At 36.9% G+C, this 27,139-nt stretch overlaps 1 protein-coding gene across 1 annotated transcript; it reads left to right on the top strand.

Annotated features, from left to right (window-relative positions):
* Positions 1 to 1,628: 1,628 nt before the first annotated feature.
* actr3b (actin related protein 3B) lies at positions 1,629 to 26,738 on the top strand. The gene is made up of 13 exons (XM_052114887.1): positions 1,629 to 1,772; positions 1,862 to 1,918; positions 2,979 to 3,034; positions 4,582 to 4,706; positions 10,997 to 11,107; positions 11,500 to 11,595; positions 11,766 to 11,873; positions 13,479 to 13,622; positions 16,585 to 16,758; positions 16,848 to 16,940; positions 21,223 to 21,348; positions 23,510 to 23,593; positions 25,261 to 26,738. Exons 2-13 carry the CDS (start codon positions 1,875 to 1,877, stop codon positions 25,354 to 25,356), a joined length of 1,257 nt encoding a protein of 418 aa, XP_051970847.1. The 5' UTR covers positions 1,629 to 1,772; positions 1,862 to 1,874; the 3' UTR covers positions 25,357 to 26,738.
* Positions 26,739 to 27,139: the final 401 nt, after the last annotated feature.

The following is a 27,139-nucleotide window of genomic DNA, read 5'->3' as shown; positions in this document are numbered from 1 at the left end:
AGATAGAACAGGGGACTTTGGGAAATTGTCTTGCGCGTGTTGTCAGGCATCTTGTATTGGGCGCGCAGGAGATGTCATGCGCGCGCGGGATCTTCCCGTTTCCTCGTGCAGCGATAAACTACTGTCTGCAAATATGTCAATAATATGGGACTACTGTCCCACTTGTGTCAATAATGCGCGCGAGGGTTTTCTTACTTTTTCCTCGCGTGGCTTTAATCTATCGCGCGGATTAATGGCGTTGAAATGTAATACATACATTTAACATTATGCAGTTAAACTCCATGGCTACTTAAGTGTTATTATCACTTCACTGTTGTTATTCTTACCTAGGCTTTATATATGTATGTATACTTTAATTTACAGTAAAATGTAAAATACATCTTGCTTTATATATTCAGTTTAGCAACAGTTGAAGGGCTCACTTTATCATTCTTTATCATTTATGCTATAACTTTATGATTTAGCTATGCAGCATCTGATCGTTCACCTTATGAATAAACGTTTTTAATGCATTTGGGTCTGCTCAAGCAATGTCAATAGGCTACTAATTAATGCACATTTTTGACACGTTTGGACCCGCTCGCACTGAATCCGCTGCCTTGCAAAACAGTCTAGCCTAGCGGATGTTTACATAAACAATACAATAGAAATAAAAAGTGTTTCATCATGTATTAATTGCGTTAATACTGTGAATAAAAAGCGTCTGCAAAACGCTTGATGAAAAATGAACATTTGTAAATTACATTACTTTCTCCAGAGGGCACCTCAGCCCAGGAGGGCAAAGGGGCAGTGGCTTGGGCCACCACGTCCCTGACGCGAACTCTGTCAAACTTCAAAATTAAAAAAAAAAAAAAAAATAGTTTTTGTTTATTGTTTGTTTCACAGCATGGACCTGAAATAACTAATAGAATTAAAGAGGTAACAGCAATATTTAATTAACAATTAATGTACACATCATGTAACATGTACACAATCCTTTAAAAACAAGAGTGTGACTACAAAGTTATGATAGACTGCCATCTAGAGTCTCACTTAATGCACTCTCTTTATAGTTTATACTGAGATCAACTGACTCTCCAGATATTACAGTATACTTCTCAAATCTCATTGATAATATATTCAATTTATGAATATACGTCACATACCCCACATATTAGGAAAGCTTTATTTCATACTGAACAATCCGAACGTTAATTACAAATTCTTCAACATTAACTTGGAGCGAATAAATACAAATGTATATTTATATAGAGAGCGATGTCTTGAGCTGAATCTGAACAAATGATCCCCTACGTAAAAAAGTAAGAAAGTAAACAATAATGCGCCACGACCTTACAAACACTTTTCCAGCTCACGAAATTACGAATCCTACTATGGCAAAGTCATTCAGCTCAAAACTATGAACAATGACATATTGACGTTGCTGATTTTCACGTGGAGAAGGCTTGGCTCATAATTATTAATTGTACGATGCTGTCATTGCCCGATAATCTTCCAATGGCAAAGGCTTGACTCATGATTATTAAGTAGGTCATGCGTATGCTGCCTTATAATCCTCCTATTGCGAACGTTTGGTTCATGAATATTAACTAATTTCTTAACCATAGTAGGATTGTTAAAATCGCTGACAGCTCATGGACTGTGATGAGGCAGCGCGAGTGGATCCACTCCAGCATATGTTTCTATTTTTGAATCTCCTTTGACTCGGGAAGTAGACGCGAAAAATAACGGCGCATGACATAAAGGAGGGCGTTTTTAACCCTGCAGTAAAGGTAAACCTGACAGGCCTACAAACGACACATGTTTCGTATGTAGGTGACGTTGTTTTCGTTGTGACATGCGGTTGTGTTTGTGTATGCAGTGAAGTGTTTGGAATGGCAGTGCGACCGCCTCCCTGTGTGATCGACTGCGGGACAGGGTGAGTTTATTTTCTGTCACTCACTGACAACATTCACATTCTTGCAGTTTCATACACTTATAAAAAATAAAGCTTTAGAAATGATCATACATCGTGGTTGTTGCGGTTTTCAGCCCTTTTGTATCTATAAATGGAAACAACAATAAATCTTAAAAAAAAAGTTTTGCTCATCTGTGTAATTTGTCACAGCTATTAGCCTATGTATGTTCCACTTATGTGTCATGGATTAAGATGAAAGCATGCGCGTAGTGATAAACAGACAGACAGACACAATCGAAAGACAGACAGACAGGCAGGCAAACGGACGTAATACAGATAGATTGACAGACAATAAACAGACAGAATGACGATAGATAGATAGATAGATAGATAGATAGATAGATAGATAGATAGATAGATAGATAGATAGACAGAAAGACAGATAGATAGATAGACTGACAGACAGACCAACAGAGAGATAGATAGATAGATAGATAGATAGATAGATAGATAGATAGATAGATAGACTGACAGACAGACAGACTGACAGACAGATACATAGATAGACAGATAGATAGACTGACAGACAGATAGATAGATAGATAGACTGATAGATAGACTGACAGACTGACAGACAGACAGACAGACAGATAGATAGATAGATAATCAGACAGACAGAGAGACAGACAGATTGAAAGACAGACAGACAGATAGATAGATAGATAGATAGATAGATAGACAGATAGATAGACTGACAGACTGACAGACAGATAGACAGATAGATAGATAGACAGATAGATAGATAGACAGACAGACAGACAGACAGACAGATAGATAGATAGACAGATAGATAGACTGACAGACTGACAGACAGATAGATAGATAGATAGATAGATAGATAGACAGACAGATAGATAGATAGATAGATAGACAGATGATAGATTGACGGACGGACGGACGGACGGACAGATAGATAGATAAATGTGTAATTACTGGAAATGCTGAAAAATACAAATAAACTGTAACACGGTCATCCTCATATATCAAATGTATTATTATGTGGTTCTTTTCTCTTCTTCAGGTACACTAAGATTGGTTATGCAGGAAACACAGAGCCGCAGTTCATCATGCCGTCCTGTGAGCTGTCTGACACTTTAAGATTTAATAGCACAGCTGGGCCGATCAGACCAGAATAATACTGCATGCTGTCCAGCACTCAGTTTCAGGATATGATATTTGGATCAGGATTTTAATTAAACTTTGCCTCAGGGAACCTCTACTTAAAGCTATTATAAAACTCTCAATTCACCATTTCTGTAACCTCAATAACTGCTCAGAGCCTCTTAAGAGTAGTCTTTCCTTTATAATAACTCTTTTTGGTTTTATTACTTTTGTCAAAGGATACTAATACTAACATTTACACAAGTAAGTCACAGTTCTGTACTGAGAAATGACCATGAAAATGATCTGTATATTTGTACACTGTATTCCAGATCTTACAATGCTGTGTGACCACTTTGTGTCATGAACAGATCCAACCTGAAGTCTTTATTTAATGATCTGTATTCCCATCTGCCATAACAGTCAGATCCCGACCAGCTCTTATTTAAAGATTCATAAATTTGCCACCTCAACAAGCAGTTTGACTGCTTTGACATCAGTGATGTCAAATACCGTTGGTCCTTGCATGTCATGTAACTGATTGGGGCATGCGAATATTCAAATGTATAAGTTTGAATGAGATTTTAGTGCCTTAAAGGAGAGGAAGATTTTCAGCGATTTAAACTTTTATATATATATATATACTGTATATATATATATATATATATATATATATATAAATTGTACTTGTGTGACTGTCTATTACTTGTTTTATGTTGTTCATAAGTGGTCAGGTTTTGGGGTTGGGAGGGGTTGGGTTGGGTCTAGATCTAAAATAGGTTTAAATAAAAAATATCAATTTGATAGTATAAAGTTACTTTATATTTATTTATAAGTATAATGAAACATTGCAGTTTAACCAAAACAATAAATCTTCGACTAAATCCTCTGAACTGAGGTGAGAACGGCTAAAGAAGCAAGTCGCAAAGGTGACGTCTTTATCACTAAACTGCCCTCGTCGTGGAAAGCACAGCACAGAACAACAATGAAATATAAATTATTTAATGCAGCTAACTACATTTTCAGGCAGAGTTAGAACTGCAAAATAAATCAGCCTATTAACTTTTATAAAGGAGGAGAAAATGCTTCCTTTATCTTTTGTTGTTGACATCAATCAATCTCCACAGTATTTTGCTGCAAATTCATCTGTCTTGTTTGAACCTGGTAGAAACTAGCCAAATTAGGCAACATGGACAATTTTGATAACCATGTATAAAACAATGCACATTAAAAATAAATATGACCTAGATTATGAATTCGGGTTCACTTGCACTGAAGATTAACATGATTTGTTCCAACTACAGTATGTCTGCTGAGAGTATAAAACCATTTAGAGACCAAAATTGTTAACTTTTGTATAATAAACTATTTTGGTAATGTGTTGGGTTGCCTCTTGATGACCAATGTTAAATCTGGAATCAAAGCCATTTGAGAACCATTACTGACATATTCAAAAGTATGTTGAGCTTGTAGTAAATGTGCTTGTTGACTTCACAGAGCTGAATATAGTGTTGTCACGGCAGGTATTGCGATCAGAGAGACGGCGAGTGTGGGAGATCAGGCACAGAGACGTCTCATGAAAGGCGTAGATGATCTTGATTTCTTCATCGGAGATGAAGCCATTGATAAACCCAACTATTCAACCAAGGTGATCAGTTCTTATATTGTTACCAAAGCAAAATGTGAAATATATTTAATTTGGCTTAGTGTGTAAAAACTAACACACATGGATTTATAATCACAAAACTCTCATTTTCATTTCATGGTGTCTCTAAATTATTACTGCATGAAGAAATATAAAACTAAAAACAGTGTTTGAAAAACGAATTAAACTAAAAGAATAATGAACATGGTGGAATAATCTTGCCCGTGCTTGTGTGTGAGAGAAGACATCCAGCCTGCAGTTGGCAAAATGCTGTGTGATACCTGTAAGGTTAATGATTCTGATAACAAAGATGGACAAAAAAGAAATTGCAATGACTGAAAGGAAACAGAAGGAAACTCACTGATTTGGGTCCATGCGGGTCTGCGCCCTGGGCATGTAGGGCACTACTCCTGCCCTGCTACACATAAAAAACACCCAAGTGAAGTATGGTGGAAATGTCATGCTGTGGGGTGGCTTTTCATCACCAGAGATTGAGTATCAAAATACAGGCACATACTGCAAGAGAAGTCAGTATGCCAAAAAACAAAAACTTTTAAGAAGGTCTTTTATGAGGTCAAATGAACATTAGCAGCAAAGGGCAAATGTCCTACAATGGCTCAGTCCTAAGAGGCGATCTGCGGAGGGTGAAGAAGGCTTTGCATGAAGCAACAGAGGATGAGAAGCCAGCACTCATTGAAATCAGAGACAACCTAAGGGAGCTCATTAAGATCTTGCGCCGAGCTGAGTGCCACCGCAAGAACAGGAAGCGACGAATGAAGGAAAGGGTGGGCTTCACCTAGAATCCATTCAAGTATCTGTCAAAACATCTGGGTGACAAAAGATCAGAGGCGTTGAAGGCAATAAAGGAGGAGGTGGAGGAGCACCTTCGTCAAGTCCACAGGGACCCCAGAAGGGAGGACAGCTTGGAGGAGATGGAGAAACTCATCAAACCAGCCGAACCAGCTATTTCCTTTGGAGTAAAGGAACCAAGCTTGCAGGAAGCTAACAACTTTCTCAAGAAAGCCAGATGCAGCCCTAGGACCGAATAGCATTCCATATAAGGGGTACAATTATTGCGAAAGGCTCAGGAGATGACTTTGGAGGTTACTGAAGGTGGTGTGGAGGAAGAACTTCCTTGTGGATGGTTGGTTGGTTGCTGTGGGATGTTTCATCCCTAAGACAGAAAACTCTACAGATATCAAACAATTCCGTACCATCTCACTCCTCAATGTGGAAGGCAAAATATTCTTTGGGATTCTGGCAAGGAGGCTGACCACTTTCATGTTGGACAATGAGTATATGAACACGTCAGTTCAAAAAGGGGGAGTTCCGGGAGTACCTGGTTGTCTTGAGCGGTTGTCCAGTGTAATCTCTAAGATAATTAAGGATGCGAAGAGGAACCATGGTGACCTGTCAGATCTGTGACTTGATCTCACCAATGCCTATGGAACGATACCGGCAAGGATAAGGCCTGGGAATACCAACATGGGGTGTTTCCCAGACTGCTCTGGCCAATGCCAGTCACAAGTTACCCATCCCCATTGTAGAGAGGTTGGAGAGGAAGATGAACACCTACCTGAGGAGATGGCTGGGTGTCCCCAGAAGCTTCTGCTCCATTGGCGTACAAGGCAACAAAAACATGCCAGGCTATGATGCAGCAAGACAGCAATGATGCAAGTGTATGTCAGGCAGACATTGAGGTCAGAACAGGTCGAAAGTGGTCAGCCGGCAGAGCACTGAGGGAGGTGGGGGATCTCCTGCATCATGCTGACATCGTCAGAGTCAGTGGCCCAGGGCAGGCAAGGCCTAGATTGCACTATTAGGGCAAGCTGGAATAAGGTTTATCCTAAGCGCCAGTGTGACATGGTACAGAGTGAGGTCCACAAAGCAGAGGAAGAAAGTCGACATGTCAAGGCCGTAGCAAATGAACAAGCAAGGCAGCTGGATGAAGTGGGAGACCTGGCAGGACATCTGGAGCATGGAAGGACACCGGATAAAGTTTCTGTTGTGTTCCGTGTATGATGTCCTGCCTACTCTATCAAACCTTCATACATGGGGGCTGGTAAAGAGTCCCAACTGCACACTCTGTGGAAGGCCAGCCAATCTTGAGCATGTCCTCTCCTCGTGTCTGTCAAGATTGGCAGATGGGTAATTTCAGTTGTGACACAACCAGATTCTAACTCAGTTGGCTGCTGGTGTGGAGCAGGCAAGAAAGAAGCCAAAACAACTTTCTAAGGGGCCCTGTTTCATTAAATACTTTAGGTCTGGGGAGAGTGCATCAGCAGAGACGAGTAGCAAAGGGGTCCTGGCCACGGCAAATGACTGGGAGATGCTGGCAGACCTTGAGAAGCAGCTCAAATTCCCAGAAGAGATAACCCACACTAGCCTCAGATCCAATATTGGTTTCTGGTCTAAAGGTACCAAGCAGGTGGTACTTATCAAGCTTACAGTACCCTGGGAAAAGAGGACGGAGGAGGCACATGAGGGTAAGCTAAAGAAATATCAGGCCCTCATCCTCAAGAGCCAATGGAAGTCAGCTGCAGGGGCCTCACAGGGCAGTCACTCTGGAGAGCTCTTGGACTGCTTGGTATTTAAGCCCCAGCTAGGAATCGGCTGGTAGCCACCATCACCAAGCAGGCAGAGGCGACATCCCGGTGTATCTGGATAAAGCAGAATGAGCGATGTTAGAGCCAACCTGGTGATGGGCTAACAACATCATAGTGTTGAGCGGTGGACAGTGGGGTAGTATCAGTACGCTGGTTCAACCGTGGATGTCATGAGCTTAAATCAACAAACATCGAGTAAGGAGGGTGCCCATTTAAAAACCAGTAGTAGCCTCTTATCTCAGCCCAGTTTGGAGGAAGGTGCCTTGAGGGAGGAAAAGGAGAGAGCGATGCCACGGGCTCACAGATGTCGCAGGGGCGAGTACCTGTACAGGTGAGCCCGTTACGATAACTCTATCATATTTTACTTATAGTCCAAGCCAATCTGAACCCAATTAAAAATCAGAGCTCAGGCGAAGACTATCAGGGAAGTCTACTTAAATTTCAGTATGTTCCTCACACTAAGCTGTTGTGTAACTTCAGAAGACTTATTTAGTGAATATAGTGAATGGAATAAGCCATATGAACATCTTTTAATGTGCTTTTTTGTTATTTTTGTAGCTTAAAAAACCATGAAAGGACATTCCTTTTGAAAACAGAAGCTTTAACATTGGTCTTACATCTTATGTTTCATGGAAAAAATAAAGTCATACGGGATTGGAATGACATGAGTGTGATGGTGACAGAATTTTCATTTTTGGGTGAACTAGTCCTTTACACTAGACAGAAAATGTGTTTGATGGTGAAATTATACTATAATATACTTCAAAAACTACATTCTGAAAAACTGGAAAACTATATCCTATGCATTCATCCTCCATTGGCACCACTTTGGTAGGTCAGGTTATTTAGAGGATATCAGTGTATTTGACAGACCCACTGAATGCTGTGGAATGTTTTTTTAGATACTTTAATATAAAATAATGATTTGTAATATTTATGGGACATTTTCCCTTGCGGCCACTAGAAAAAAAACACGAAAATGATCTGCTTTGGCTTTGTTAAATAAGCTCAGTTTAAGTGCAAGGAACAATTATCTTGGTATACAGTATGTAGCACTTACAGTTGAGAAGAGCCATCTGACACGCAGTTCACCGCCGTTCTTTTAAATCCAGCATTTTGAATGTGACGTCACCTCAGCTCCTGAGAGATTATGGGATTGTTAAGTGTCCAGTCGATACTCACTTCAAAATCTCACCGGAAATATTATGTCATCCAGGTATTTGTAATGTTCGCTCAGCAATGACAGGCAGGCGAAGATGATGATGATGTGAAGAACAAAAGTGCAGTTTATTCATAAGACTCCGGCATGGCTGTGACATGGCATGGAGCAGGCCGAGGCATGGCTTTGACATGGCATGGACCATGATGTGGGACTCTGGCTCATCAACCATGACGTGGGACTCTGGATCATCAGCTATGACGTGGGACACTCGATCATCGACCATGACGTGGGACTCTGGATCATCGGCTATGACGTGGGACACTGGATCATCGACCATGACGGGGAACTCTGGCTCAGCGGCCATGATGAGGAACTCTGACTCGTCAGCCATGCCGGTGGATGGTTCTGACATGGCAGTCACTGTAGGAGTGCATAGTTCCTCCTCAGCCACTACAGTGAAAGACTGTCAGTTGGCTAAATCAATGAACTGAGCCAGATTGAGGGTAATATGACCATCAGGCATCAGGGAGGAGACCACCTCATTCATTCCAAAATGGAAAAAGCCCTTGAGGGCAATATCATTAAAGTCAACCCTGCAGGCCAGAGCGCAGAATTCCTCCTCCAGGTAACGATTCCCCTGACGTAGGCGTAGGAGCTGAACTGCTGGGCTCATAGTAGGTCAGGTATTCTGTAACATTCGCTCAGCAATGAGAGGCAGATGAAGAAGATGAGTATGTGAAGATCCCAAAAACCGTGAACAGAAACATAAACATGAACTAAACTAGACTTGACTTAACTTGACTTGACATAAGTTGACTTGACTTGAATTAACTTGAACTGACATCCAAACAACGTTACATTAACAATAACTGACAAAGGACCATGGCAAACATAAGGGTTTAAATACACAGACATGGGTAACAAGTAAACGAGACAACTAATCACAAGACTGAACTAATAATAAAACAATGAAACATGAACCAATGACATAACAGAACTGATAACAAGACTCTTGAACTCAAACCAATGAGAACAAAACACATGGAACAAGAGAGGATCACATGAGGGAACAGATCACATGACATGGCAATGAAACAGGAATTAAACTTTCAAAATAAAAGACATGAACACTAAACATGAACAAAACACATAAACGTGACAGTGTTTCTCACTTACTGCTTCATGAATACTGTGGATTCTGACATACTACTCCATTGGCATACTGTTTTTGGCATACTATACAGTAAAGAAGTATGGATATTCAGATGCAGCTTTTGTGAATTTAATGCCCTCTTGTTCTTGTCCTGTACTGGATGTTTTGTAGCATGTTTTTAGTTATTGTTTTCGCCTTGTCTGTACCTTGCTTTACTTTGCTTTGATTTTATGTTCTCTTTTGTTTCATAAATCTGCACTTGGATCCACATTCTCACTCTCTGCTACATTACAGATACTAACAATCATATTTCATATGTGAAACACCAGGTCCATCTGGCCACTGTCTATGCGTCTTCTTGTTTTTGTTGTTGTTTTTATTTATTTTGGGAGATATTTGACTTTTTGCATTATATGGATCTTTTTGATATTACCTATTTAAAAATAAGTGTATGATTCTAGATAATTGTTGGAGATAATAGTTTTATATTAGTCAAAATATGTTGTACCCAGTGGAGCAGTGGTAGTGTGGCAACATTATTGCTAAATGATATTACATGGTTTGTTACATGTATCGGGGCAGTTCTTAGGTGAAATGGACACTGTTTGTCGCTAAAAGCGAGTTAAATGTTCTCTTAATCAGATGAGATATTTGCAAGATTTTTAAGGTTAATGCTGTATTGAGTTTTAAAATCAACAAAACCTAACTCTCTACCCTAAACCTTAAACCTAACCAATAGTGTCATAAAAGCAAATGTGAGGTGAAAAACACAATTGCTGAACAACCACATCATTGTGTGGGGCCTGTACGACACTTTCGGCTCACGTATCGACCCATGCTTTTCAGGACTTTATTGCAAGTGCAGCGCCCTATCAGTTGAGCTATTGCACAATTTTATCTCAATCGAACAAGCTTGTAAATGTAGGTGGTTTTGTAATACATATGTTACATTGTATTGGCTAACAAATCATGCACTATAGTAAAAGTGTTTAGATGCCATAAAATAGCATTGTGTGAGGAACAGGATAAAAAGTGTTTATGAACTGATAATCTGCCGTTTTACTGAATAAAAGTCATAGTTGTTTTAGTGCCTCTAGAGGTTATTTCACCTGGAAACTGCCATGGAAGAACTTAGCAAAAGTAATGTTTCATAGATTGATTTATTGCTGCAGCAAAATGATAAAATGTCTGATTGTGTAACTATGTGACCAGCATATTTCAATATCTTTTGTGATGAGAATATTTTCTTAAATCTTTTTACATTAAAACAGTTAATTCAGAGAATTATGGTTAATACATTTTCAAGAAAATCTCTATTAGACTAGAATAATTTACAATATGAATTTAAACTCTTTTTCTCTGTGTAATCTAGTGGCCCATCAGGCATGGTATTGTTGAAGACTGGGACCTCATGGAGAAGTTCATGGAGCAGGTCATATTCAAATATCTCAGAGCTGAGCCAGAAGACCATCATTTCCTCATGGTACGTTGATGTGGACGGTACATTTTCAAACCTAAAACAGGTGTATGGAATGTTTGGCTCAGTTTAAGTCATTTATAAAACAGATTCTTTCCATAGTGAAATGAGGAAAACATATACATAAATAAAGCTCTCAGCAGAAATATTTATTGTTTGCATAATGATAGATTAAGCTGCTTTGTCTTGTAGAGTGCCATAGTGTTTTATGTCACAAACAGGATGTTTCCAGTATGGGTCATTTGTGTGTGTGCTTTTATCTTCCTGTTTCATTTGATGATGACAAACACCTTTTATATGTACCTGAAATTTTACATTACAAAAGAGCACATTTTGTTTATTCAAAGGGCCTTTTGTTTTGGTTTATCCTTATCTTATATTCCCATGTTTCCTCTCAGACAGAGCCGCCTCTGAATACCCCAGAGAACAGAGAATACTTAGCAGAGATCATGTTTGAAACGTTCAACGTTCCAGGCCTATACATCGCTGTTCAGGCAAACGTTTATCTTGAAATACATTCAATTAGATTGGTGGATAATATATCAGAGAATCTATGTTTGATTCACTATAACAAATATAACCACAGTTAAACAAGCCATAAGCTTTCCTTTGCATGGAAAATCCTAGAAAGCTAAATATATTTATTTGTATGGCCAAATCTCAGGCTGTTTTGGCTCTGGCAGCATCATGGACTTCAAGGCAAGTTGGAGAACGAACGCTAACAGGGATTGTGATTGACAGCGGTGATGGAGTTACTCATGCCATACCAGTGGTAAACAACACACACATTCATTCAGTGCCCCAAAATATTTGGGGGGCCTAAAAATATTAGTGGCAGTCTGTTCTCTTAGCGGAGTAACCACAGGTGGAACTATGAACATGTTTCAATAACACCAAAAATAAAGGGGTTTATTAATGAGTAATAAATAATTTAGAAATGCATTGTAAATAATTGATATTGGTTATAACAACATAAATAATAATGGAAGCTTTCATGCAATACTTATAATAGCCAAATACTGAGCCACATTTCCTCACATGTTATAAATATGTAATAACACATAATCTATGAAAATGTGCCTTAATGTAAAGTGAATACATATGAAGCATTGCTTAAGGAGCTGGCGACATTATAAACCTATGCACATACAGTTCAGTATGATTTAATGGTCATCAGGCCTTATTATATGACATATGCTGTGAATGAACATGAAGAGCTGAGAAGTGTTTTTGCAGAAGTAACTAGGTCTAGGTAAGTTGGGACAGCACTCAGAGTAGCACCATTATTTTGACATCAGCGTGACAAGGAAAGTGACAACACAAGTGAGTCAAGACACTACAGTAATGAACAAAAAGACAAAATGACACATTTAATCTCACTATAACAGTCTGTTTTTGGTGCATTCTGACAAATCATTAATAAAGTTTTTGATTAATATTTGTATGGATAAGTATATTTGTTAAGCATTTATAACATGTACGTTAAAATACTCACTATTTGCAAGTATTGCATAAAAGACAAGTATTTATTCAGTAAATGATGGTCATTTATGAACCCCTTTACTAAGCAAAGTTAACATTAATGTAGTGTATTTATTAAGCATTTATAACATGTATGTAAAAATCCTTAATGCATGAAAGTCACAATTTATGTTCATGTTATAACTGCCTATCAATGATTTATAATGCATTTGTAAATTACTTACTACATATTAATTAACCCCTTTATAAACCCTTAACAAAGGGAACACTGAAAACCCTAATCAGTTGACTTTACTCAATTGATTGTGTAAAGTCGTTCCCTCTGATGAATTGAGTAATGGCGGCTACAAAACTTGTAAAATTAACTTCACTTAATCTGGTGTTTATTAAGAATGAACATAACTATACAAGTTAGGTGGAACTAGATGCAAGTTGTCTTAACTCAGATTTGCTATTTCAATTTTGTTGTTATTAACTTAATAATAATTTTGATAAATGGACTCAAATTTGAGTCACGCAGTAATACATCCTAAATAATTGAGCATTGCTATTAACACTTAAAATCCTAAGTCTCTGGATTTAAAAGAAAAAAGTTCAAGGATAGATTAAATATTTGTGTTATGAATCTAAGACTTGACATTTTAAAGTAATGTTGAATTTAGACAACTTGATTTGTTCCAGTAATGGCAACATTAGGGTTTACAGTGAACATTAATGTAGTACTGGTGAACTGCCACAGTATCAGACTGAAGCATGCAACTTTATTTAGTAATCTACAAGTGTCTAGAATTGGTCATTGGAGTTTGAATCAGTATGTCTTGTTTACAGTATCCTCAAACCACATGTCCTGAGTCAAATATACAGTGAGTTATTAAAGAGATTTTGTGTCTCTCAGGCAGAAGGTTATGTGATTGGCAGCTGTATAAAGCACATCCCTATAGCAGGCAGAGATATCACCTACTTCATTCAACAGCTGCTCAGAGAGAGAGAGGTGGGGATTCCACCAGAACAGTCACTAGAGACTGCAAAAGCTGTTAAAGTGAGTGACTCTCTTTTTTTCATCTCTTTCTGATCATTTTCTCTCATACATAATGTATATATACATTTTATTCCCATATAAGTCTCATTCACTTTAGACTGATAAGAGCTCATTGTCATCATACAATGTCTGATGTGTTCCTGAAGATAGTTAACTCCATTAGTAGGATATGGCAAGAATCAGATATTATTTACCTTAGAACTGGAAGCAGAGCGGGGAGATTCAAGAGTGCTTCATTCATAAATAAAGATCCTACATTCAAGCTGTGAATGTGCTGATGTACCTCTGTGCTCATAAAACTCTAAAAGACAACACAGTCATTTAAAATATCTCTGTACGACACCTCTGACCATCTTCTCCTGTCATTCACACATCGCATAATAGTTTAGGTAATCAGATTTATTGAGCATTAAACCGGGAAGGGAGGAGGGGTATCACTGTATTTACACATGCGCGCACACACGCACACACACACGCACACACGCGTGAAAGTGTTTGTTTTATTTAATATTCCGTTTACAACTATTTTTTTTTATCACATTTAGGCCTCTAAAAAATGTAGGGTGACAAATCAATTTTAAAAAGTACAATTGTCATTTTCTTTAATGTTGAACTTCCATGTGTAATAATATTACACATATTAAGGTGTCACTGTTGGAAATTTCATATCAGCTACACATTTGAACACAAACTATTAACAAGTTTAAACCTGAAAATTAAGCAGAATTGAAGGATATCAATTAAACGCTTGTATTATGAAAAAGTGCAGTGTGTCATAACTGTCTGAATGTGATCTGTAGGTCCAATTTTCCTCCGTGGGTGTCGGTAAAATGAACATTTAGAGTGAGAGAAAAACACCTCACTAGCATTTTCACGTAGTGAAAGGGTGATGTAGACTCACACATCAACTCTTGGGGAAAAAACGTTCTGTGCTCCCACACGTAATCCATTTTGATCGACTCTTCTCAGTAGCTTCAATACAAACAGGAAGTTAGATGACAAAATTCGGGAGACTGGAGCATGTAAAAGGGGTGGGGCTGAATAAGATGAATAGAGATGATAATATACTGGCTGTCAGTATTTGATGGCATATTTACTCCATTGGGAAAGTTGATAAGGAACCTGTATATTCCTGTCTAGATGGGCGGTATGGAATTTTAACCTCTTCGTGTTGGTTGGCTGTTAATCACTGAATGGGTGTATCTCAAGAAGAACATGTCTCGGGTATATTTTATCCCCGAAAAAAACCATAACAAATTATATTTTACCTGATTATTTTCAAGACAAATTAGCACATCCCCACCAATTCTTATTACAGGTTTACAGTACATTTTTATTTAGATTAGATAACATATTAAAGGCAGTATAACACATACTACAATGATTTATAAATTAGTTTATGTCTAATTTTTATATAGCACTATATCTTTATTTTTTGCATAACAGTAATGAGAACTTGGTGGGCATTTAATTCACAGGAAAATAATGTTACAATGCAAATAAATAAATAAAGATTTAAATATTCTTAATTTCCTTTAAGATAAATAAATATTTAATTTTATTTATTTTTTCATTTTGGGGGAAAATATGAGGTCATATTTCAAGTAAATAGACCATTAAGATTTTTCAGAATTTTTACATTATTTTCATGACAATTATGCACTTCCCCCACTGAATTCTTATTACTATAATGTGCTTTTACAGTACATTTTACTCTAGAGATTGTATGCCTTACTTTCATTCTCAATGCTGAAGTGATTCTCATTCAAATTGACATAGTGATTTAAAAAAATCAGCATTTTAAAGGCAGGACATCTCATGGGGGCCTGGGTAGCTCAGCAAGTAAAGATGCTGACTACCACCTCTGGAGTCGCGAGTTTGAATCCAGCCAGGTCTCCTCAGCAACATGGGGTAACCTCCTTGTGGTCTCTATAATGTGGTTTGCTCTCACTTGAGCACGTGGTGAGTTGTGCATGGATGCCACAGAGAGTAGCGTGAAGCCTCCACACGTGCTAGGTCTCCGCGGTAAAACGCTCAACAAACCACGTGATAAGATGCGTGGATTGACGGTCTTAGACGCAACTGAGATTCGTCCTCCACGACCTGGATTGAGATGAGTAACCGCGCCACCATGAGGACAGAGCGTATTGGGAATTGGGCATTCCAAATTAGGGAGAAACAAACAAAAAAATATATATATATATATATATATATATATATATATATATATATATATATATATATATATATATATATATACTGTATATATGTTACATTAATGAGAATCTGGGATGTGTTTAAAATGTGTCAGGAAAATAATGTCACAATGCAAGCAATCATAAAATAGACTACATACATTTTCGTGTTATATCTTTATATTTGGGAGAAACAGGCTATGGGCTGGAAATGTTCTTGACATGTTTTGTTGGATTCAACCTTACAGTCTCGAAATGAGCCAGTGAACCTTTAAATCAGTAATATTATGCTAAAGCATGTCATACTCTATTTATGCTGTGTTCACATCATGTCAGAATTAGAGTAGAGTCTCAGGTTTGCCATGTTGTAATTACACTGAGCTCTTCATGGCTTCGGGACATGAATTTATTTGTTTCTATGGCAACACGTTTAATGCCAAAACAGTTTTGTTGATTATAATAGAAAAATATTTTTCTCTACATTAATTCATTAATTCACCTCTATATGTGCTTGCAAAGTGTTTAAAACAAATAAAGTGCTCCAGGCATCAATGGCATAATAAAATGGCATATTAAACAGAAATTTGTTTACTACCTTTAACTGCTGAGGCCACTGACATATTGTTTTTTATTTATATGACGCCAGAACTGTCAAGTCTGAGCTTTCATTTAATTCATAGTTCAAATTCACTAAATTATTGTAGTTTCGACATGAATGCTCAATTATGTCCAAATAATGGAACAGCAACAACTGTGTTTTCCCACAGGAAAGGTATTGCTACGTCTGTCCCGACATAGTGAAAGAATTCACCAAATATGATGTGGACCCTGGCAAATGGATCAAAAAATACAAGGGAGTCAACGCCATCAGCAAAAATGAATTTCAAATAGATGTTGGATATGAACGCTTTCTAGGACCAGAGATATTTTTTCACCCTGAGGTACAAAAAGCAAACCTTCTGAATAATTCATCATGAACACCCAGAATGACCTTTTGAAAGTATGTTTTAAAGGTCTTTTAACTCCACAGTTTGCCAACCCAGACTTCATGCAGCCTATCTCAGATGTTGTGGATGAAGTCATTCAGAATTGCCCGATCGATGTCAGAAGACCTCTTTACAAGGTACGGAATTACCATCATATCAACATATTGTTTACTAGCACCCTCCCCCATTTCCTGCAAGATCTTACTTTTAAGGAAATGTAATATAAGAAAAGATATGGATTATTTAATTATTCAGGGTGATGCATTATGAAATGGAAAAAACAAACATCAGTGGAAAGGAGCGTTACATTCCCTGAGTACCTCTTGGTAATCTGGTAATTTTACAATACAATAAAGAGTAAGTGGTGTTTCTTAAGGCAAACATCACTATTACGATTGCTTATATTTCAGCTAACCCCTACTCCTAACTTAACCTAACTCTAACCCTAAGTATTAAACTTTGGTGCGTAACTTGTCCTATAACATGAATGATGGCTCAAATCATGTGGCTTGTTGAGGTGCTTTTAATTTTCATCTGTTGGATGATAGAATTGGTCAAACAGCCCATTGACTTACATTAAAGGTGGACAAATGTATATTGGGGTTCAGTTCTGATGTTTGTACGAAAGGGGTCAGTGTTTATCTACCGTGTTCACAATGACTCATTGTCAGGAATAGAGAGAGAGAGAGAGAGAGAGAGAGAGAGAGAGAGAGAGAGAGAGAGAGAGAGAGAGAGAGAGAGAGAGTGAGAGTGAGAGTGAGAGAGAGAGAGAGAGAGAGAGAGAGAGAGAGAGAGAGAGAGAGCTGTGACTGATCCCTGCAACACAGCAGTGGAATAACCTCAGTATCATTTCTGTGATCTCCCAGACTGCATAAATAAATAGCATCTCAAAAAATTCAATAAGAGTGATAATTAGTGCTGTCTTATAAGTCTACATCATGGTGAATTGAAATTATTCTTATTTATTTGTCTACCACATGAAACTCTTTCAGTCTAGAGTAGACAATATTGAAGGAATTGGACTTTCAATGGAAACTGCTTTGATATTCCTCTAGTATCAATGAATTCTTGGCAACAAAGACCAACTATTCAACAATATAAGCCTCAAATTCAGTAAGCAGTGATTGGTACATCAACACGGTACCTTTTGCAGCAATGTTGTCACAATACAGTTTTCTAAAAGTGTTATGATATAAAAGCTGTTTTACTTCCATAACTGGACATATATTTGTGTGGAGAAGGATATTCAACAATAAAAGAATGATTGTAGTTGATTGGATCATGAGAAGTGGTCTCTTGACAGCTGGAACAAGATATTGTATTTTGATGAAAGGTTACAAAGTCAGACATTTTTTTTTTGAAGAAAGTGAATAGCGTCAATTTTGATTTCATGTTCACTTTAATATTGTCAATGAATTTTTAGCTTGTCTATTCTGCCCTACAAAGGCAAAAAACTGTAACTACGCCAACACTGGACTGGAAAAAATAGCTTGAATGCATTTTGATTGCCCAGCCATATGTGAATTATTAAATGGTTTCACTCCGTTTTCTCTGAATATGTTGAGCAAAAGCCATCTGTCACAGGCAGCTTTGGGTAAATTACTAAAAAATTAATCCATTACAAATTAACTATTTCAAATTGTAGACCTAATCAGATTACCCTATGCATTACTTCACACAAAAAGAAATCGCATTACTAATTATTTTATTTTTAAGTTACTTTATAAAACACTTTACAGAGAAGTCTTTGTTTGTCCACTCAGCTAATTTAACCCTTGTGTGACCTTTGGGACATTTTTGCCTTTTTCATTTTAGTTTTTTCAATCATTTTATTAATGTCAATGGCATACATTTTGCGAAAGGTGTGTATTTTTGTGGGAATTTTGATATTTCAACCTCAGTTCCTTTAATAAATCTACAATACACTGTGTACACAAAATAGTAACACTCGGGACCTTCAGGACAATAATGTCCCTATTGAGACCCATTAAAATGGCAATATTTGATCCCAGTGACATTAAAGCATAAAATCATGTGATATTCTGTGATATTATGCTTTCATTCCAGAGGCCTGGCTTCAAAATGTACATTTTTTATATTTTCCACCAGATGGTGCCATTTTTCTCATGTTTAGCCTATGGAGCAAATACATGCTTTTTTCCTGTTTTCTCTTTGCTGTATTATAGAGCACTGCAGGCCAGTTGAATAAATGATGCAGCTAAAATTGGGTGGTTGTGTTGGTATGGATGTCAGAGTGTGTTTGTGTGTGTGTGTGTGTGTGTGTGTGTGTGTGTGTGTGTGTGTGTGTGTGTGTAAAAAACAACAGTGGCATTATGTAAACAAACTGGCATTTAAAGGGTTAAAATCCTGAAAATGAATGAATATTTGGAAGTTATGATCAGGACTGATGTTGGTTAAAAAATCTAAGTCAGTGAAAGTGGAATATAATTTTTATATATAATATGTTTATGGCAGATTTTTGATCTGAGTCACTTTTTAAAATTGACACACAAGGGTTCAAATAATGTCTATATTTCATCCTTGTTCATTGTTGCATGCAAGTAAATTTTTGTCATAACTCAAACATGTTTTACCTTTGTATTACTGATTTAATGGCCTGATTTAATAATGAAATAAAAGTAATTTTACTTTCTTCAACCATGTTTCCCTAAAACATTCAGGGATATCCAGACAAGATTAAGCACTACAGCCCCTTAGTAGAGCAGAGTGGAGCAGCTTTTTGGCCTACGGTGCAAATTGAAATCTGTTCAATCCCACTGAAAGTGTCTCAGTCCATTCACCCTTTAATCTCATCCACAGTGAAGATATAAAAGGCCAGCTTGAGGGATGTGTGTTGTATACTGACAAGCCTCTTTGATTCCCTAGATATTGAACCAGCATGTCCTAATCTAAGTAGCAGGATGCCGCTCTTTAGGTTTGTAAAGTAAGAATCGACCTCTCACCCCTGCGATGAAACCCAGAGCTCCTGTAGATCCCCTGTTATAAGGTGTCAGTACTGACCTCAGGTCAGCTCATGGTCATTTACTCACACCATTCAACTCTGCTGGCCTTAGATTAAATTATAGCAATATTACAGTAATATTCCTTATATCTACAGTGGGCTCCCAAAGTCTGAGACCACTAGTAAAAATGCTTTTATTTTGCATTTCTCTATTTTTATATACACTTTTCATTGCAAATTATATTATAAAAACAGTTTGAGTTATAAGTTAAATTATAAAATGTATGGCAGCATGCAGTGACATGAACAAAACCTGATGATCTTGATATCCAGCATGATTTGAGAATGTTCCAAATAGCATTTTGTGTGCTTCAGTGAAAGCAATGAAACCTGATCTTTCATCCTTTAAGTTAACTTCTTCACTGTCATGAATTTGTTTACATTTGATAGAACTGGCTGCTAATTCTAGTGTCAAGAAATGATTTGGGTGCTTTCTTCAATGCACTTTCTTTCACTTGTTTTTTCAATTTCTTTCACTTGTTTTATTGTCTTCCATGTAAAATTCATGGTCTGATTGCTTAGAAAAGTCGGAGCATTAGCCATATAATTTTCCATCATAACCGTAGTGCAAACTGTGTGCGACAACTTAAGTTTAATACTTAGGTTTATTGGTTTAGTGATAGTGTATACTATCTAAGTATGCTTTGGCCAGCTAGGACAAATATCATAATGCTAATGAACTATATCTCTATGTGTGTCTGAGGCTGCTTGGCCAAACAGCTTAAAAAGCTTGTGATCTGACTCATAATATGTACCTGGACCAGGAAAGCCCAGAGCTTATTTGACAAGTGACTTAGCATAGCTATGTACTATGAATTTATTTAAACTAATGACCTAAGTAAGCTATGTGTGCTAGTGCCATATTTAGCTAAGGCTTACCTTGTTAAAAATGTGTCATGGTCAAAATCAGACCTTACAGTGCAAGCTGAAACCCCAGCAACCACCTGAGCAATATTTTGAGAAAAAAACTCTGGCAGCATGTTGCAGTGAATCCGGCTTATCTGCAAACCTGAGCAATTTAGACAAATGTTAGACAAAGTTTGCAAAGAGTACAACAGTAGATTTGCTACCAGATTACATGTCAAAGGACCTATCAGCTTGCACCATGTGCTCAGATTGGCTTAGCATATCACATGTGAGTGACAGTGATAAACAGTAAATACACATGTTTGCCCATGATTTTAATAACCTAATTAATAATATTATGAATGTGATGCCATGACTTTGTTTTGGATGCACTTTAGTGTATATTAGGTTTCCTTAAATACTACTGTTTGTACTTAAAGAAAAAATGTAATATTGCTAAAAAATATTTTAGAGACCTAACCCTTGTGAACTATGGGTCTCTTTTTGATGAAATTAAATATTTGAGAAGTTTGTGTATGTGTGTTTATTAGAACATAGTCCTGTCTGGTGGCTCCTCCATGTTTCGTGACTTTGGCCGCAGACTGCAGCGAGATCTGAAGCGTGTAGTGGATGCCAGACTCAGACTAAGCGAGGAGCTCAGTGGAGGCAGAATTAAGGTCAGATGGTACTACTGTCTATATGAGACAATCACATGTTGTCTGCATTGTTTTAGCACCAAATTTAGGAATTATGCAAATCACATAACAGCGCAAACACCCTGTTGAACATAATGTGCACCTGCAATTTCCAGTCCTGCGGATCATTTCTGAGTGCTATGTTGTGGAGTATGCAGCAGCCTTGTGTGATCTTTCATACTTTAATGGGACTATAGAGCATCACTCAACCACTGTGATCCAGAGAGATCTGAATCGCATCTTTAAAATTAAGAAAGTACGCTTGAATTCATTGTGCCTCTAAATATATGCTGGGTTATAATATTCTTCTACATCATTTGATTAATTACTGCTGCCCTAATCTATGTAAAGTATACACAGACTGTATGTCTCTTTTAAACAATAGTGTGTTTACTCCATGTTGTCCACAAAAAGTTTCCAACATAAATTCTGGCAACTTTTGTGTTATGTCTAATATGCTTAATTTAGATGGATGAAGCGTGTGTTTGATCTGAAAAGAATGACATTAAATACATTTAAATATGCATTGTGCAGCAGTAAGGTACCAATACACTTCTAGTGATACTAAAGAGAGTTCATGGGCGATTTGAGTTTGTTGTTGTGGTTCGATAAAGCTTACCCGTGCAAACTTTCAGAAAATCAAGAACAGTCAGCATTAACACACTAGAGTGCAGAGTTGCCATCCTTTTATACACTCATCTTTCCTTACAGGAGTATCTATGTAGTTCTTTAAAAACAAGAATTAAAAAACATTATTAACTGCCATTAATCATCATGGATGTGGAGGATTTCTCAAGTAGCAGTTTAACACCTAAAAATCCATGGCGAAACCTGAAAGGGCTTTCCGCAATATAGAAAGCCAATTGCTTGATCGTGTCATGATATCAGAATTAATTCTAACTCTAATTTAAAGAAACATATTAAGGTACATGCGTGTGTGCTCCGCTAATGTGCATCCTCACCTAAACGGTCGAATAGACATCATAATTCCGTCAAAATGCCCATCTTGGCAGGTATTAATATAAACACGGTCAGTTATGCCTAAAGTGAATTTAAAGTCATTAAAAGGCTATTGATCAAACAGCAAAAAAAAAGATAAAAAATCTCATTGCTTTTGGCTAAATAACTTTAACCCTCTGGGGTCTGAGGGTATTTTGGGCCCTGGAGAAGTTTTGACATGCTTTGACATTTGTGCTTTATTCAGTTGCTTAAAAACATATTAATGGCTAAAGTCTGATATATATATATAATATTGTTTATTTTTAATAATACCGACCCCTGATGTAGAGAGAGTGTTAATTTGAATAATAAATTACTTGGGAAGTAAGAGACGATAAAATAATTTATAATTAAGCTCAACCTTTATCATGTTTTTTCTAATGGCTGATATAAAAGTATCAACATTTGTAGAGCAATACTTCAGCAGAACATCCCACCAGTCACAAACTTCAGAAAATTGTGCATCATGCATTAGATTGAGAACACAACTATTTCTGGGCTTAAAATATACAAGAGATAGTAAATTAATGCAGAACATTGTATCTCAATCTCAAAAGGAATAGAAAATGGCCACTGGCCACCCATACAATACTTAAAGCCTGATGTGGCCCATGTACTAAAAATCTTTACCCCTACCCCCCTCTGTTGTGACATGCCAACTGCCACTTGGCAGTCTTTTTTGATAGTCTTTTAGTGTTTTTTACATTCTTTGCATTTTCTAAACATGTTTTATGAGCAAGAATATCTCGCTCTGTTGGCATTAAGGGAAATTTAATTCCTGTATTTTTCATTCTTTCTGGCAAACAGCCATAAAATTGAATGTGAATTATAGTATGTGTGCTACATTTTGAAATTGCAGCATACAGTGTTTATTTTAAGGGGTCATCGCCTTTGCAACCCAATACTCACTACTCATGAGTACTTTTAAAAGAGCTACTTTATTTACTCTTACTTGAGTAGTTTTTAGGACAGGTACTTTTACTCTACTCACAGTGAAGTTTTTGGGAAGTAACAGTACTTTTATTTGAGGATGATTATTCAGTACTCTTTCCACCCCTGGAAATACCTCACACAAAAGTGGTGCGATGGTTTAGTGATTGTCTGTTATGGTTCTCCTGCGAATACTTTGTTATTCTCCTTCCAGCCTAAACCCATGGAGGTGCAGGTGATTTCTCATCATATGCAGAGATACGCTGTGTGGTTTGGGGGGTCCATGTTGGCCTCTACGGTAAGGCTTCTTTATAGCACACACATTTTCATTTAGCCCTACATTTTACTGTGAAGTATGTAATATGTGCTCCACTAACATCACATCAAATAGAAGTGCAGAAATGATAAATACTTCCAAACAGGTTTCCATCAATATGCCATTGTTCAGACCATGAAGGAGGTCTATAATACATGGAGATAGCTACATGTATGGGTGTTTTTTAAATTCCAGAACATCTAGAATGTAAAGGCTCATTAAGTTTTTTTCTTTTTTCACACTCTCACTAGTTTATATAGTTTGTCTACTAACATTGTTCATCTGTGTGCGTACATCCATCACAGGAAAGTTTCTGAAAATCATGAAAATTCCCAGCACAGTGTTATTACCTGCACATCTTAAATTCTGTATTGTGTTTCATGTATTGTGTGCTGGAAATTACACTGCTGGAAATGAAATTTGTATAGTTTTGAAATAAAATGGCAGACGTTTTTGTCTTTCTAAGGGTAATTTCATAGCTGATATTTTGTGTATCCTAAAAAACACACAACTAAATCATATGTTTACAGTTTTTGCATAATTTGGCAAGATTGAAATATAAATTACAATTAAAACATTCTGCTCACAAGTGATATTTATCTTGAATGTTTTTTGAAACATCACTTGTATTTCATCTCAAGCATGCTCGTCACTGACACTTGTTGATTTGGATAAAAAGTACACAACTTTAAAAAAAATAAAACTTAATTAGGGGCAAAATTAATTGCTGTGGTGGAAATTCTTGAAAACTGTAATTTTTACACAATAAATATTGAAATGGTTTATGTGTATTTCAATCTTTGTTTAGATTATCATTGTTTTAAACATAATTTGTATTTTTATAATGGATTTCATAGTTTATTATTGAAAATCTGGAAAACAGTCAAATCTATTCATAAAAGGCATTTGAAAAGTAACAAAATAAATGTTGAAGGCCTGGTTTATTTTCTTAAAAGTCGGTTTTAATATGACCTTCAAATAATAATTAAATATTTTTTAAATCTGTTAGTTTGAATAAAAATCAACCCATGGTACATTAAATTGCCTGAAGTTTTATAAAACACCCGTGTATGTTAGCATTCACATTTAGTTGCTTGGCTGCCCCATAACCTCCAGGATTTACACAATTTGCATGCTGCCTTCTTTGCTCAAGGGCACTCAGTTCTGGATTTCTTTTTTTTTTTAACCAATCTATCAATGCCTCATCAAAACATTGAAAGCAGAAGACAGGGTCAATACAATTTTTTTAAGAGCCTCCAAAACAAAATTGTTCACTGGCAAAACATCCACAATATTTAAACTGTTGTCTGAGTACATGCTACCCAAATGCTGTTGTTACAGCGTTTTCAGTAGCCAAACCTTGACCCACTAGTTCAGACAAACAGATATTCCCATCCCAATCTTGCGCCATTGGTTGAGCCAAATCTGACACGTTGAACCTATTGTTGTCTCTTCATATTAAGCTGGGAACAATGAAAAAAAAACTATGTACTTCATCTTTAAGGCATTTTGCAGCCTCTCTTATCCAGAAAATGCTTTACACAACTTCATGTTAAGATGTTCACAAGTCTACATTACGTCTTTGTCCATTTGCATTTTTAACATATTTGTCTCTTACTAATTAATTTCCCTTTCCTAACACTAAATAGCCTGAGTTCTTTGAAGTCTGCCACTCTAAGAAGGACTATGAGGAATACGGTCCCAGGATCTGTCGCCACAACCCGGTCTTTGGCATCATGTCCTAGTGTTGGGTTATGCAGGCCACCGCTGTAGACTTCGACATCAATTCAGTCGATTCATCACACACCTCTGCATTACACTTTTATTGCCGTTGCTCTTTGAAGAGGAATCATTCAGGCTTTGACAAGCTTACAATAGAAGGAACAAAGCTGGTTGTTTATCAGTTAAAATGTCAAAGCCTAGCACAAGGGTATTATGTGGAATGATCTGGAGTCTTGAGCCCTGTGCTTTAATAGCAAGTGCTGAATGTTCAAAATTACAAATGCAGCATGAAAGAGGAATTGAAGAATTGCACAATGACTGCAGACTGCTCTGATGAATCCATAAATGAGTGAACGTTTTCTTTGCAACAAATCTTAGTTTTGGTGTTTTGCTTGTAGTTTAAAGGAATAGTTTGCACACAAATGAAAATTCTGTCATTATTTACTCAACTTTATGGCATTCCAAACACAATAAGAGATGAAACACAAAATGTAGAATGTTCATGAGGCTCTTTTGTTTTACAAAATGCACCATAAATACACCGTAAAAGCAGTCCATGCAAAACAAGTACTAATTCCAAGTCTTCAGAAGCCGTAAAACTGTATTTCATTTTGCCGTTGCTTTCAAATTTGAATAATGTTCATGTATATTCAAAGATGACATTTCAAGTGTTTGACGTAAACAATCCTATTTGTGAATATGTTTTGAGCGCTGCAGCAGCTTTTAACGGCCTAAATTTCAGTCTGTCATCACATAAAGATATCACATGCCTTTAAAATACTTTTTTTAAGCTTGAAAGCCCAAGGTCACTTTATGCTTTTATTATATGGACAAAAGCAATGTGAATATGTTTCGATTCATACAGATCATACAATAAAACAGGTTTGGAAAGACATGAGTGCAAGGAAATGAGGACAGATTTTTCATGTTTGGGTGAATTATACCTATAAAAGGTTTCTGTGCTGTGATCTGTTTGCATGTAGGTGCCTGATTTTGATTTGTAAAAGCCAACATTGAATGAAAAATTGAATTGCATTGAATTGTACATACTTGTAGATTTCTATATTATATGATGGATTATTTTAGGATTAATTTACATTTGCATTAAAGTGAAAATGTTTGGATTTGAGGGCAATGGAATGAATTTGAAGTACAGTAGTATATATTCTTAATGAAATTGAGGTATATAGCTTGATCAAATGAAAATAGATTTATTAAATAATTTTTGTCTGAAAGAAAATAGACTTTATTTTATCCTTTGAATACAAAGTATCTCTGTATTTTAGTTCAACACTGTTGTTGCAGTAAGAAGCACTGAACTGCTACTTTGCTTGCCAAGCAACCATGTCTGCCGAGATGAAATCTGCTGTTTTCAAGCTAATGTGAATAAAAGCTCTACGCTAAAGGCAAATATTATTTTTTTTTTACCTGCAATCAATGTACTCAGCAGACAAAGAAAGCTGTGCTAGAGCTATTATTGAAATATTAATTGAAAACATACTGATTATCTCATGGATACAGCCAGGGAAATACTGGCATGCCATTTTGCAAAAATGGGTCTCCTGGCACAGCTGGCTCCCACAGTGCTGAGACCCAGGATGCCAGAATTGTCAGAGGGCAGCAAGAACAACACCAAGCCACCTGGGCACTGCCAACTGTCATATTAGTATATGTAGTTGCATTTTTATTCATGAATTTTGTTCTTACTATTCATTATGCTCTACAATTGATTGCTCTGTTTTATCTGTGTTTCTCTCATTCTCCTTGAAGGCAAGACATTTTCATGCAAGGCATAAATCTCCTTCC

This window comes from Xyrauchen texanus, chromosome 42, assembly GCF_025860055.1.
Source record: "Xyrauchen texanus isolate HMW12.3.18 chromosome 42, RBS_HiC_50CHRs, whole genome shotgun sequence".
Classification (NCBI taxonomy): Eukaryota; Metazoa; Chordata; class Actinopteri; order Cypriniformes; family Catostomidae; genus Xyrauchen; species Xyrauchen texanus.
The sequence above is the reverse complement of the archived record's forward strand: the minus strand, read 5'-3'. Positions and strand labels throughout refer to the sequence as shown.